This window comes from Tupaia chinensis, unplaced genomic scaffold (assembly GCF_000334495.1).
Source record: "Tupaia chinensis unplaced genomic scaffold, TupChi_1.0 Scaffold000647_1, whole genome shotgun sequence".
In the NCBI taxonomy this organism is placed as follows: domain Eukaryota; kingdom Metazoa; phylum Chordata; class Mammalia; order Scandentia; family Tupaiidae; genus Tupaia; species Tupaia belangeri.
Genome location: NW_006160168.1, coordinates 1,047,428 through 1,062,257, shown reverse-complemented (window position 1 = coordinate 1,062,257; position 14,830 = coordinate 1,047,428). Strand labels below are relative to the sequence as shown.

The following is a 14,830-nucleotide window of genomic DNA, read 5'->3' as shown; positions in this document are numbered from 1 at the left end:
TGTAGTATTTCCTAAATTTAGAGAACAAATGAAAAAAATATATTTAGAAGGTATTTTATATGAATTCACATTTTTACTTTTCAGTGCTCTTCATTTTTCAATCAACCGGACCATAATGGAAAATTCACCCAAATGTAAATGGGGGTCTTTTCTTTTCAGCCTAACAAAATTTATTTTACATTACTTTGTAAAGCAACTCTACTAACAATGAATTATCTCATTCATTGTTTTTCTAGTATTATGTTATCTTCATTTTGAAGCATCATTTGGCTAGATATAAAATTCATTTTTTTTGAGAGGTTTTTGCTATAGGGTGCGTGTGCTCACCAGACAGACAGAGAGAGACAGAGAGATAGAAAGCGAGAAATCACCCCCCAGGGGGGATGGCCACGCCACAATCCCTTCTCCTCCATTTTCCTCTTGGGATCTTGGGCATGCACGCACACCCACCTGGCATGAGTTTAAGCCACCGGGTCTGGGACTCGAACCGCAGTTGACTATGTGGGAGTCCAGTGACATAGCCATTATGCTTACTGCTGGTCCTGCTAGATATAAAATTCTTGAGTGACGGTGTTTTCTTTTAGCTCTTTGAATACAGCATCCTCTACTTTCAGGACTCTATTTTCAGATGGGAAGTCAGCTAATAGCTACTGATGTTCCCTTGTATCAGAGGTCTTCAAAAGTTCATGGAAAATGTATATTATAAAAAAAGTAGACATAGAATTAAAACTACTTTATTATCAAAATAAACTCATACTTCAATTTTATTTTTTAATGAACTTTTTGAAGTCCCAATGTATGTAATGAGTCATTTTTCACTTGTTGCTTTCAAAATTGTATCTTTATCTTTGATTTTTTGAACAGTTTTCCACAGGTCTCTGAGACTTTTTTTTTTATCCTTTCTTTTTCTGTTTTTCACAAGTAATTCTTTCTGTTAATCTAGCTTCATGTTCAATTCCATCTCAGATATGCTACTGCGTGCCTCTAATGAATTTTTATCATTATATTCTTCCACTCCAGAATTCCAATTTGGAATTTGATAAAATTTTGGTTTTATTAAAAATTACTCTTTATTTATTATTGCCATATTTTATAAAATTCTTTAAATATAATTTCTTTTAGTTCTTTGAACATAATTTAAATAGCTGCTTTGAAATCTTTGCTAAATATATGAGACAATGCTAAGATATGTATTAATTACTCTTTATACTAAATATAGATCATATTTTCCAACTTATTTTCATAAGTCTCAGAATTTTTTGAAGAAAACTGATTATTTAAAATACAACTCTGATTTGTCTCTAGTTTGTCATGTTTTTCTACCACTGACAATAATATTTAGGAAAATTCTAGACATTTTATTCACAAGTGAGACTATGGATAAATCCATAGAAATTAACTTGTGTATTAAATTCTCTGTATCAGTTGTGTTATTTTTAAAGAATTATTTATTTTATTTATTATTATTTTCAAAATTTTGTTATAGAGCACATTTGAGAGAGAGAGAGAGAGAGAGAGAGAGAGAGAGCACAAACCGCCATGTCCAGGACTGGAACACTGTCTTCATGTATCAATCATTTTTTAACAGTCTAGAACTGTGCTAAGGGAAACTAAATTTCAATCTATAAATTGATGGCCATACCGCAGGAACATTAGAAAATTAGGCCTAGTTTATCTCTGTTGTCTCAGCTTTCTTTTCTATCTTTTCTCTTTTTTGCATATACACAAGAGAAAAACATTCAGATTGACTTTATTGCATTAAAGTAACAGTTAATCTACTAAGAATTTATAGTACCTCAAGGGAATAAATTGCCTAAGTATTAGGCCAGTTTCATCTGTAATTTCATTTTTTTAAGGAGAAGTAAAATAGTCAGTTCAGTGGAAGGCATGCCCATTTGTAAAATTACCCATTTCATCTTTTTGGAAAAAAAAAAAAAAAAAAGATGGGAATATATTTGTAAGACTGGTTAGCCCCAAAGTTGAGGGCAAGATTTTGTGAGGGAATTAATATCTATGTGAAGTAGAAATGTTGCTTAGCCTTGTTCAGGATAAAAACTCTTTGGTTAAAACCAAATTTACTTTATAATATATCTATTCTATGGTCATACAAAATTGTGATTATTCTGAACTTGACTTGTCTATTCTATGTGACACCAGATTTTATATGAAATTTCTAGAACTAGACCAACTCCTCAACACTCTCTGGACCCAAAGTACCTGTATTAAAAAGGATGAAATCTATCAGAGGAAACAAAACAAAATACAAAATTGGACTTACCCTAATCTATCCGTATTCATGGACAATGGGTCAGATGATGTTCCAGTTTCCTGGGATCAGGTATTGCATTATTCTTCTTACAGCATCATTTGCTATCATCAGAGGAAATTCAACTTTGAAAATTCTGTCAGAGTTGTAGAAAACTGAAAGAATAATGTGTTTTTTTTTTTAATTAGAAATTTTAAATTCCACATTGTAGTCATGGTTTTCTTTTTTTCTCTGGTGGATCTCTGTAGACATAATAAGGCCAAGATATTTAAGAAAATGAAAACAAATATATTTGTGAGAAATATATATATATAGTTCTTTCCTCTCGTGGATCCTTATTGAATTCCTGTGAAGAAATAATTCAGAAAACATATATTGAACATTTACTGTATGTCATTATAGTAAATGCTATCCTGGCCATGAGGGATACAGTGTTGAATGAAAACAGACACAACTCCTATGCAATTTATAAGATATAGATATTACAGAAATAATCACAATCATGAATGCACACTTTAAGTGTAGGTTAAATTAGGAAGACATTACTTTTAGCTCTGAGCAACACAAAAATGTTTGTATAGTAGATGGTATAAAGAAAGTATTTGAGGGAACCAGCAGTTAGTGTAATGGCAATGTCGCTGGACTCCCACATCGTCAACAGTGGTTCGCGTCCCAGACCCGGTGCCTTAAGACTCATGCCGGGCACGTGTGTATGCATGACCAAGATCCTGAGAGGAGAATGGAGGAGAAGGGATTGTGGCGTGGCCATCCCCCTTGGGGGTGATTTCTCGCTTTCTGTCTCTATGTCTCTCTCTGTCTGGTGAGCACACGCGCCCTATAGCGAAAACCTCTCCAAAAAAAACCAAAACAAAAAACAAAACAAAACAAAAAGCAAAAGAAGAAAGTATTTGAGGGAACCAGCAGTTAGTGTAATGGCAATGTCGCTGGACTCCCACATCGTCAACAGTGGTTCGCGTCCCAGACCCGGTGCCTTAAGACTCATGCCGGGCACGTGTGTATGCATGACCAAGATCCTGAGAGGAGAATGGAGGAGAAGGGATTGTGGCGTGGCCATCCCCCTTGGGGGTGATTTCTCGCTTTCTGTCTCTATGTCTCTCTCTGTCTGGTGAGCACACGCGCCCTATAGCGAAAACCTCTCCAAAAAAAACCAAAACAAAAAACAAAAACAAAAAACAAAACAAAACAAAAAGCAAAAGAAGAAAGTATTTGAGAAAAAGTATTTGAGCTTATAAACATCCATATCTGTACTTCCTAAAGTTGTGTTCTAAAGTGTATTCACTTGTCCACCTTGAAAAGAGAGGCGATGGTTAAATCAATCGGGGAAATACTGGAGATGCATATTTCACTCTAGCATATGAATGTGTCTGGAGAGGCCCATTAGTACACACTTTTTAAATCTTATTGAGTCAAGCTTTTCTCAAACTTGGACCTTGAATCCTCCAATGTATTCATCATGTAAAATCCTGAGAAATTCATGTTCCGTGATAATGGGTACATTTATTGAATGCTTACAGTGTATCAAACACTACGCTTGGTAATCTGCGTTACCTCATTTATTACAACTACATGAAGTTAGTTCGGTATTATTCCATCCTCCTGATGAGAAAGTTGAAGTATGTGGCTAAGAAGTAAGGGCTTACGTTCAGAGAAACAGGATGTATACATAGGTGGTCTGATAGCATATTTTGTATTCTCAACAACTAGTTCTTTTGGAGAAATGGAGATTTAAACAAATGAAAGCTTTTTTGGTTATTTGTATCTTGTATCTTAATATTCTTATTAAGCATGGTATGTATCTCGAAACAGCAGATGTCCTTACATATTTCTAACCGTAATGAATGTTGTCACCCCAAATTATGGCTACATGATTGGGCAGTCTCACGTATTTTTGTTGTTATATATTTTTATCTATTCTGTTACATCTGCTATGGATGAAAGGTGCCTGTAAAGGCTGATTTTCAAACAAATGCTTGTTTTATTCAACTGAAGATAACAGGAGTTCATACGGTAATGTCTCCTTCAATGCTTTTTCAGGGTCAGTGCTAAGAAGGGAACAAATGTGCCTTATGGAGACCCTCTTTGCCCAAAGAACAAAGGTTATTTCTTAACCTCTAGGGACTACTAAGGCATGTGTCTTCTGAGAACACTAGCAATCATTTTTTGTGCTTACTATATAAAATAAACAAAATGACCTCGTTTCTAATTCTTCTTCTCTGTCTCAACATCACATTTATTTGTGACACTTCATGGAAGGCTGAGATGGGACTCCAGACCTGGGGACCTGCCTATACTAATTTGACCGGTGTTTTTCCACGTGCCACTTCTGCACCAGCAGCACGAGCACCTGGGAACTAGTTGGAAATGCAGATTCTCTGGTCTCACTTAGAATCCACTGAATTATACACTCTGAGAGTGGAGCCCAGCACTCCGTCTCTTAAAAGTGATTCTCCAAGTTAAAGACTGAAAACCATGGCTTTAGAATAGGAGAGGATCCAAAAAGACTGTGAAAGAAATGAAATTAGAATATGAGTTTATTTTGGTGCAAAAATATTAGAATCCATAGGTTTTCTTTTCTTTTTGGGAAAGGTTTTAGCCATAGGGCACGTACACTAACCAGACAGACAGAGAGAGACAGAGAGACAGAAAGCGAGAAATCACTCCCCGAGGAGATGGCCACGCTGCAATCCCTTCTCCTCCATTCTCCTCTCAGGATCCTGAGCATGCACACACACGCGCCCGGCGTGAGTTTTAAGTCACCAGCCCCAGGACTCAAGCCACAGTCGACTACATGGGAGTCCAGTGACATAGCCATTATGCTAACTGCTGGTCCCATGAATCCATGTTTTCCTAAGATACATTTTCCATCAAGTTCTGAAGACTCCACCTATGTCATTAGGTGTCTGGTAGCATCGACACAGGTATGCGCATATGTGGACATTTTATGCAAAGGGATTAAGATCTTTTAACAATAGTTGGTTGGATAACCTAAATTTTCATGTTTATTAAAGATATTTTGTGTTGAAAGCTTAATGGCATATATGGGACCAGAAGTTGGTGTAATGGCTATATTGCTGGATTCCTATGTAACCGACCATGGTTCAAGTCCCATACCTGGTGGCTTAAAATTCATGCTGGGCACGTGTGTGTGCATGCCCAAGATCCCAAGAGGAGAATGGAGAAGGGATTGCGGCATGGCCATCCCCCCTGGGGGGTGATTTCTTGCTTTCTATCTCTCTGTCCCTCTGTCTTTCTGTAGAGCACATACGCTCTATAGCAAAAACCTCTCAAAAAAAGAAAGTTTAATGGCATATACTGAATCACTCTTAGGGACTTACATGCTACTGATTTCAGAGGACATTTAAAATAAAAGTGACCTAAATCGCACAGGAGCAGCAAGTAAAGATCAAGGGCACAGGGAGCTGGTAACAGAATAGCCTCAGTGAGAAGGGCATCTAAAACCAGAAACTATTCCATTTCTTGACTGTGAACTGAGAAAGACGCATGGCGTTTGTTCTCATCTATCCCTCCACGCTTCTGCTTCCAAGTCGGGAGTCTTCTAATGGGAATATTTACTAAGGTTTCATCCTCAAAAGTTTGCTGCTAGTTTTTCCTTTTTTCTTTAAGAGAGAGATTTTTGCTATAGAGCACATGTGCTTGCTGGAGACACAAAGACAGAGAAAGCAAGTGAGAGATCATCCCCCAGGGAGGGTGGCCACACTGCAATCCGCTCTCCTCCATTGTCCTCTCTGGATTCAGGGTACACATTTACATGTGCCCAGCATGAGTTTCAAGTTGCCAGGTCCAGGACTCAAACCACAGTTGACCATATGGGAATCCAGTGCCTCAACTGCTGCACCACCTGCCAACCCCTCTATCAGTATGTTTAATGATGAAGTAATCATATCCCATCAGTAACAATGGTAGCAAAATGAATATTGTCTTTGGCATACATTATTTTGATAAAGGTGAAAAACTCATAAGTTTAGTTTTCGTTAATGCTTTCTGTAGTAGAAATCTTTACCTTTTGAAGTTCTTGTCCAATCCCTTTCTGAGACATGCCTTCCTCACCCAGTCGGGCATGGCCAATAGCCATGTTTGAACACCATGATCTCACCCATCACCATGTGGGCAAACCAACCAGACAGATGCTTGGTTCAAGGAAGCCCATCTGAAGCTTTCCTGAACCAATGTGATCTCTTTCAGGACCTGCAGACTCAACCCCGTGTTGGGGTCTTGGAGTGAAAAGTCATTTTAGTGTTGGGACTTATATGACCATGAGTTTATAGAGAGAAGATGAGACTGTGCAAGGATACAGATCTATGCAGGGAGATGCAAAAGGAAAATGCTTGTCTCAAGAGAGAAGGAGAAAGGATCTTTGCTCTGATGTTTCTGCTTTGAATTGCAGTATCTTACGAGGTGTGGCTGTCCTTTCAATCCCTATATTCTGTGAGAGCCTCTGTGCCTTTCCAATACCGTCTCTTCTTGGTTTTCTGGTTGGAGTGTGTACTGTTCCCTGTAAAACTTTTTAATCTATGAAATCATCCCTAAAGATCTTTATATAAGGGGAAAAGTAGCAAATGTGTCATTATTGTTTTATGATTAGCAATATACCACTGTTAAACATCCCTTCAATCTAGGCAAGGCAAATTAGACCAGCCTTGTAAATTACTGATTAAAAAAATAGCTTGGGGCTATTGGTTAGTGTTATTAGAACAGCAGATGGCTAATGGTTGCATCACTGGACTCCTACGTAGTCCACTGTGGTTCAAGTCTTGGACTGGGTGGATTAAATTCATGCTGGGCATGTGTGCATGTGTGCTCAAAATCCTGAGAGGAGAATGGAGGAGAAGGGATTGCAGTGTGGTCATGCCACCTGCAGGGAGATGTCTTACTTTCTGTCTCTTTGTCTCTCTGGTGAGCACATATGCCCTTAGCAAAATCCTCTCCCCGCCCCCCAATAAAAAAACTTATTGGGGTCAGCAGGTCACACAGTGGTTAAGGCATTGGACTGCCACGTGGTCAACCTCAGTTCAAGTCCCAGACCCAGAAACTTGAAACTCATGGCGGGCATGCATATGTCGGTGTCTAAAATCCTGAGAGGAGGATGGAGGAGAAGGAATTGCAGTGTGGCCATTCCCCCCTGGGGGATGATTTCACACTTTCTATATCTCTGTCTCTTTCTCTGTCTCTCTGGTAAGCACACATGTTCTATAGCAAATATCTCTCAAAAAAAGAAAGAAAATACTGATTGATTGCAATTAAAGATCACAAAGACATTGCATTGGGTTTTATTTCAACAGAAAACATATGCTTTATACTAGCGATATTATTTGCCACTCTTATTCACATACTAAGATTTTCAAATTGTGATTTTCGATGCATAAAATGTCAGCCTTTACTTCGGTACTGAACAGATGTCTTGTGGTATTTTTTAGAGACCTGGTTCGTTTCTGTTTTATTTATAATTCCTATCTCATGAATATGCCTATGCAATATGGGAAAACTACAAAAATTTAGGTAAAAATCAGTGAAGTCAATAGGCAATAGCAATGATTTCAACTGTTTTTTTGTTGAGAAGGGACAGCAATTGACAGAGACAAGCACATCATTTAGTTCTTACATACCAGCTAGTTGACAGAGCTTTCATTTTTAAAAATGTAACTTTCATTTTGTAATTTTTGGGGCCGGCAGGTGGCATGGTAGTTAGGGTACTGGACTCTCACATGACTGACCATAGTTCACGTCTTGGACCTGGTGGCTTGCTTTCTCACTTTCCCTTTCTCTTTCTTTCTATCTCTCTGTGGTAAAAATAAAAAATAAATAATACCAAATAATATTAAGTAAAATAAATCTTAAAAAAAATGTAACTCTGTTTTTGTACTTTTAGAAAATGTGCATTGCCTATACTGGCCTGTTAAATCAGAGAGTACTAAAGACAATGACTTCATTACCACAGAGCTCCTGCTTTTCTTATGAAGTCTTAGCTTGGTTCACAGGAAGCGAATCCCACTGAAAAATGACAAAAACATCAAGGCTTCCTTAGGCTGCTCATTAGAACCATTCAGCACAGGGTAAACCTGTCTTTTCAGGAAAAGAGAAAACATGTAAAACTCAAAGTAAAGGGAACAGCAGTTAGCATAATGGTTATGTTGCTGGACTCCCATGTAGTCGACTGTGGTTCGAGTCCTGGACCCGGTGGCTCAAAATCATGCCAGGCACATGTGCATGCGTGCCCAAGATCCTGGGAGGAGAATGGAGGAGAAGGGATTGTGGCATGACCATCCCCCCTGGGGGGGTGATTTCTCTCTGTCTCTGTCGGGCGAGCACACGTGCCCTATAGCAAAAACCTCTCAAAAAAAAAAAAAAAAACTCAAGGTAAATAATACTCAGACTAAAAGTGATATGTAGCAGACTTTGATCAGAGATTAAAAATAATCTTTGGAAATTAACTGCAGGTTATTGATCCAAAGGTTGCAGGAAAACATGCAGGAATGGCTCCCTGTGTCCCCTCTAGCCAGTTCTCTGGTTCTGAGTCTTCAAGAATGGGGATTGGTGGTGAATCTGGTGTAGGGCCAGGGTTAGTAACAACGTATGCTCTTCTGGTATAGGCCTGCTTCTCTGCGAGGCAGCTGGTGGAGATATTTCTACAGGACAGCCTTTCTCCCATTTCTAAAGATGACTTTAAGCAAATGAGTCCAGGGATCATCCAGCAACTGCTCAGCTGCTCTTGTCAGACGCCCAGAGACCAGCAAGCAAAGCTGCCTCCCACCACTCTGGAGAGTAAGTTCTGGTCCCTCGTCAGAAAGCTGCTGTGGTGAAATGTGTGATAGCAGGGACCCTAGGGCACTTACTATGTGCCAGCCTCTTCCATTTATCACTCACGTCACCCTCACAACCGTATGAGCTAGATGGAATTATCATCCCTGTTTTACACATGAGTAAACTGAGGCACAGAGAGGTTAAGTATCTTTCTCAAGGACACACAGCTGGCAAGTGATGGAGCTGAGAGTCCAACGCAGGTGAAGTGGCCCCACAGGCCTTGCTTTTCACTACATGCTGCACTACCTTTCAATGAATTATTTTCTATTTTGTAGACAACAGTTTATATAGCAGTGAGCTCATCTCTAGGATTTGATTCAGCCATGGACTAACTTAAGAATTCATTGGGACCAGCAGTTGATGTAATGGCTATGTTGCTGGACTCCCATGTAGTAGACTGAAGTTCGAGTCCCAGACCTGGTGGCTTAAATTTACACCAGGCGTGTGTACGTGCGTGCCCAAGATCCTGAGAGGAGACTGGAGGAGAAAGGATTGCAAAAACTTTTCTGTCTCTCTTTGTCTCTCTGGTGAACTCATGTTCCCTATGGCAAAAACCCAAAACAAAACCAAGGCACCTGGCACTTTATTAGATATCCAGGTGCCCATGTGAAAATGTTCGTTTTACATTGGGGTAACGAAAGTACACTAGTCTGCTCTGGAATGATGGTGACCATTCCAGGGATGTAGTAGCCTCTCAGACATGGCTGGCAGCCCCAGGAAGTGCAGGGCTGGATAGCACTTGCCTGTATCCCATAGAGTCATTGCAATAGATGAGCTGTATCATAAGACTTCACAGGACCTGGGAGTTCAAATGGGAAAATGTATACAGAAATATGCTTGGTAAAGGACAAAACATGGTGGCCTAAGAATATCTATGATACATACCAAAAATGTGACAGTGAACACATGTAGCCCTTAAGGTATTACCGTTGATCTGAGGATATGTGTGTGTATCCATATACACACACACACACACACATTATGTATATATACATATATGTATATATGTATGTACATACACAGGTATATGTATAGATGTGTGTATATATGTATGTATATATGTATATAAAATGTATTTAGAGTGTGTATATATGCATATATGTGTGTATATGTAATGTATATATGTATATGAAATGTATTTAGAGTGTGTATTTATATGCATGCGTGTATATGTATGTATATATGTATATAAAATGTATTTAGAGTGTGTATATATGCATATATGTGTGTATATGTAATGTATATATGTATATGAAATGTATTTAGAGTGTGTATTTATATGCATGCGTGTATATGTATGTATATATGTATATAAAATGCATTTAGAGTTTGCGTATGCATGTATGTGTGTATATATGCGTGTGTGTATATGTATGTATATATGTATATAAAATGTAGAGTGTGTATATATGCATGTGTGTGTATATATGTATGTGTGTATATGTATGTATATATGTATATAAAATGTATTTAGAGTGTGTATATATATGCACGTATGTGTATATATGTATGTGTGTGTATATGTATGTATATATGTATATGAAATGTATTTAGAGCTCTATTTCTTCCTCTTTGAGACAGCCTGCAATATCTATCACAGTCAAATAGTTCAACTGTTCACTTCTAAAGTCACAGTGAATCCTGTAGTATCAAGTGGCTCATTTGAAGATTTTATGTGAATAAAAACATGCTAGACCTAAAAATTCAAGACTCCACATTCACTGAGTGGAATAAAAGCCTCATTAAAAGTGAGCAGCTAAATAATTCAGCAGTTGGTGGTCAGCGATGCTTACACAATGGATGAAAACAGAACTGTGGCTCCTCTGAGCTTGCCCGGGCGTGTTTATATTCCCACCATCCGGCATGGTACCTGGAAAATACAGGCCACTTTAAAAAGGGGTTTTGAACTTTAAATCTATGCAAAGAGCTTTATCTATTTTCTAGTGAACTTCTAGACCCTTCAGGGAATGGTCTTTCTGAGAAAAATCCCAACAAGTCACTAAGGAGCCTAAAAAAACCCAACACTGTGGTTCTCAATTTAAAATGTTTCATTATGTGATTAACGGGAACTGCTTGTAATGGCGTTTCAAAATTCTAGAAATGTTAAGATGTTATATCAAAGAGGGAAGGGCACAGAGAGACATTATTAAGAAAATATTGTTTGATATGCTGAAACTCAATCCCTAAGTGCCACCTTCAATTGAGTTTCCAGAAAAGATTATAATGAGCATGTATAAATTAGGTTTCAGACCTTTTCAAAGTAGCTGCTCAGGAGTGGCTCAGAATATAAGAGGTAGGCTGAGTTTAATGGTGGTGGCAGGAAACATTTAGGTAGACTCTGTCTGCAATTTGTCTGACTCCAATCACGACACTATGGTACCTACATAGGGACCTGAGATAAATTAGCAGGAGCCTATGGCCACGGAAGTCAGACATGTTCTGTTCTTCGGGTTGTTCTTTCTACAGGAGAGTAGGCCAACTCTGACAGAGAATCTAAAAAGATTGTATAAGCTCTGACGTGGTGAAACATCCATTCTCCTCCCATATTATACAGTACAGCTTCCAGGACAAAAAAGAGAGAAACAATCAAATTGAAGAACTTGAAACTGTGCCTTTTGCCTGGGAAATGTCATGCCCTAATTTTCCTTGGGTGTTCTTGACTTTTTTTTTTTTTAAGCCTTTTTTAGCTACCATAAAAAATGTGAACTCTGAATTTTAATAGATATCCAGGTGCCCATGTTGAAATTCAAATATACTTAACATTAGATGAAAAGAATGACAGTCCCAATGATAATCTTTAGGGTTGTTTTTGTAATATGTGCAATTTTACCAAATTAGAAAGAAATAAAACCTCTATGCCAGTATGTGACCATTCCAAAACATCCAAAAAAAAAAAAAACTGTGATAAATACTTAATATAAAACTTACCATCTTGGGGGCAGCAGGTGACATGGTAGTTAAGGTGCTGGATCCCACACAGCTGACTCTGTGGTTCCAGTCCTGGACCTGACAGCTCGAAAAACACATAGAACACTTGTGTGTACGTGCCCAAAATCCCAAGAGGAGAATGGAGGAGAAGAGATTACAGTCCCCCCGGGGACTGATTACTAACTTTCCCTGCTCTCTGTCTCTCCAGCAAGTGCAGGCACACTACAGAAAAAGCCTAAAAAGCAGACTTGCCATCTTAACCATGCTTATTTGTATGTCCAGTAGTATTACATCTATTCACATTATTGTGCAGGAGAGCTCCAGAACTTTTATATTGTAAAACTGAAACTCTACACCCATTACCGATCAATTCTTCATTTAACCTAAAACCATTTTACATTAGTTCTGTAGCCATAAGGGGTGGTAGTGGATGGGGGGGGGGGGGGGGGGGGGGGGGGCTGGTCAAAGTTTGAAAGTTATTTGCCTCTTCTAATACTCTACCAACTTCATTTTAGTATTAGGCCTCTGTATAATTTAGAACATATGTTCAGCAAAGGTGCTCTTAAAATCATAAGCCTGTTACTATATTACCACTTGCACCATTCACATGATCTGCTGTAAAGGGTAAAACTTCCAGAAAAATACAAATAGAGTGAGAAAGAAACATGTTTTTTTAAAACACTGCAATAGGCATTCAGTAGTAAATTCAGTTGTTTGGTTTAACTTATTATATCTCTATGGTCATTTAGGGGAAATGATAGTTTAATTCTATAATTACCTTCCCCAATTGTTTACAAACTGTTTGCCATGACTTTTCAGTAATTTCTAAATAAGTAGAAAATCAAGCATTAGCTCTGAAATCTGCAGCCAAATGAAAACCATATCACTAATATTTGGCTCTGAAATCTATTTTTTGTGTGTTAATTTTCTTTCTTTTTTAAAAAATATTTATTTACTTAACTTTATTTATCATTATTACTATTTTTAATTTGACAAGATAAGGAGAGAGTGAAAGAAAGTGAGAGAGTAAGCTGTCAGGTCCAAGACCCGAACCGTGGTCGGTCATGTGGGAGTCCAACACCTTAACTACCATGCCACCTGCCAGCCCCAATTTTCTTTCTTTCCTTCGCTTCCTTTTTTCTTACTTCTCTTTTATTTCTTTGAATATATTCATTTTTATCTGAATAGTCTTAAAATTTGTACTTCCTAAATATTAAAAGAAACTTGAAATCCTAGAAACATAAAATAGATTTTAGGGATTATAAAGATTATTTTAGTTATCCAAAATAGAGTGTTTAAATTTATGTTTGCAATCATGACACTTTTATTGATTTTCACCAATAAAATTACTCATTTTAGTTATTTTTAAGTTTAAATAATTATTTATTTAATTTTATTTATCCATTCATTTATTTTAATTTGACCAGAGAGAGACACAGACAGAGAGAGAGGGAAAGTGAGAAAGCAAACTACTAGGTCCAATACTCGAACCATGATCAGCCATGTGGGAGTGTTCAGTGCCCTAACCACCAAGTCAGCTGCTGGCCCCACTCATTTTAGTTATTACAAATAATTTTGAGAATGTGCAGAAGAAAGTTCTTCTAAAGCGCATTTGTACTTTGTACACTAACTGATCTACAGTGGGGAAACTTTCATGCTTCCTCTGTAACAATGCTTTCCTGCTTTCAAAAGGTTTAAAATGTGATTAGGTAGAAATTGTTATTAGTGTCTGTTGGTGAATGCTGTCATTTCAAATGAGAGAAATTAATGTCTTTGCCAGTGCGAGGTAAGTTAGGTTCTACCTAGGAAAGTTAGGTGATTTTTCGTAAGGAGTAGTCAAAGTAGCTGCAAGTCAACCATTATTTGGTTAAAATCAGCTCTTTGTCCTTGCTGTAACAAAATGTCACAGCGTGGTGGCTTCTAACAACAGAACTTTACTCCTCACAGTTCTGGAAGCTGGGAAATCCGAGATCAAGGTGCTGGCAGATTTCGGAGTCTGGTGAGAGCACAGTGCTCAAAACGATGCCTTCTGCCTAGGTCCTCACCTATGGATGAAAAGAACTCTGATCTCTTTCGCCCCTTAGAAGGGCCCTGATCTTATTCCTGGGCGTGGAGCCCTCATGACCTAATCTCGACCCCAAGGCTCCATGTCCTAAAAGTACCATATCAGAAATCAGGTTTCATATAATTTTGGGGAAACACAAACCTTCTGATCATTGCAACTCTATTTTTTCTTTTCCTTATATATGAAAACATAACCTCTTTTTAAAAGAATTATTTATTTAATTTCAATTATTATTATTATTATTTTTTAATTTGCTACAGGGTGTGCACATGCACCAGAGAGAAACGAAGAGAGAGGACATGCAAGAAAGCAAGCCGCCAGGTCTGGGACTCCAATTGCCATTGGCCATGTGGGAATCCAGTGTCTTAACCACTGTGCCACTTGCTGGCCCGGAAAACATAACCTTTTACCCATCCAGCACTTATAAAATAATTCCATATCCCTGTCCCTGTTATAGGCGACTGACTCTTGTACTTGTACTAGCCGTGGCATGAGCAGAGGGCAGAAAGCACTGACATACTGTGATCTCCATTGACCTAGAGTTCGGCTACAGCACGGTGGCTGTGGCTCTGCTCACGCTGGGCTCCATGCTCGGGACAGCGCTGGTCCTTTTCCACAGCTGCGAGGAGAATTACAGGCTGGTTTTACAGCTGTTTGTGGGCTTGGCCGTTGGAACCCTCTCTGGGGATGCTCTGTTCCACCTCATACCCCAGGTAATTGGTCTTTTCTGC

At 38.4% G+C, this 14,830-nt stretch overlaps 1 protein-coding gene across 5 annotated transcripts in view; it reads left to right on the top strand.

The window, feature by feature from the left end:
- The window catches only part of SLC39A12 (solute carrier family 39 member 12), a 71,636-nt gene that overhangs the window by 15,704 nt on the left and 41,102 nt on the right, over positions 1–14,830 (top strand). For 4 of the 5 annotated variants that reach the window (XM_006159737.1, XM_027776234.1, XM_027776235.1 and 1 more), the window contains 3 exons: positions 2,178–2,338; positions 8,896–9,067; positions 14,640–14,812. In XM_006159737.1, the coding sequence (XP_006159799.1) occupies positions 2,178–2,338; positions 8,896–9,067; positions 14,640–14,812 (506 nt within the window). The remainder of the gene's footprint in view (positions 1–2,177; positions 2,339–8,895; positions 9,068–14,639; positions 14,813–14,830) is intronic. The other variant, XM_027776236.1, reaches the window with a different exon arrangement.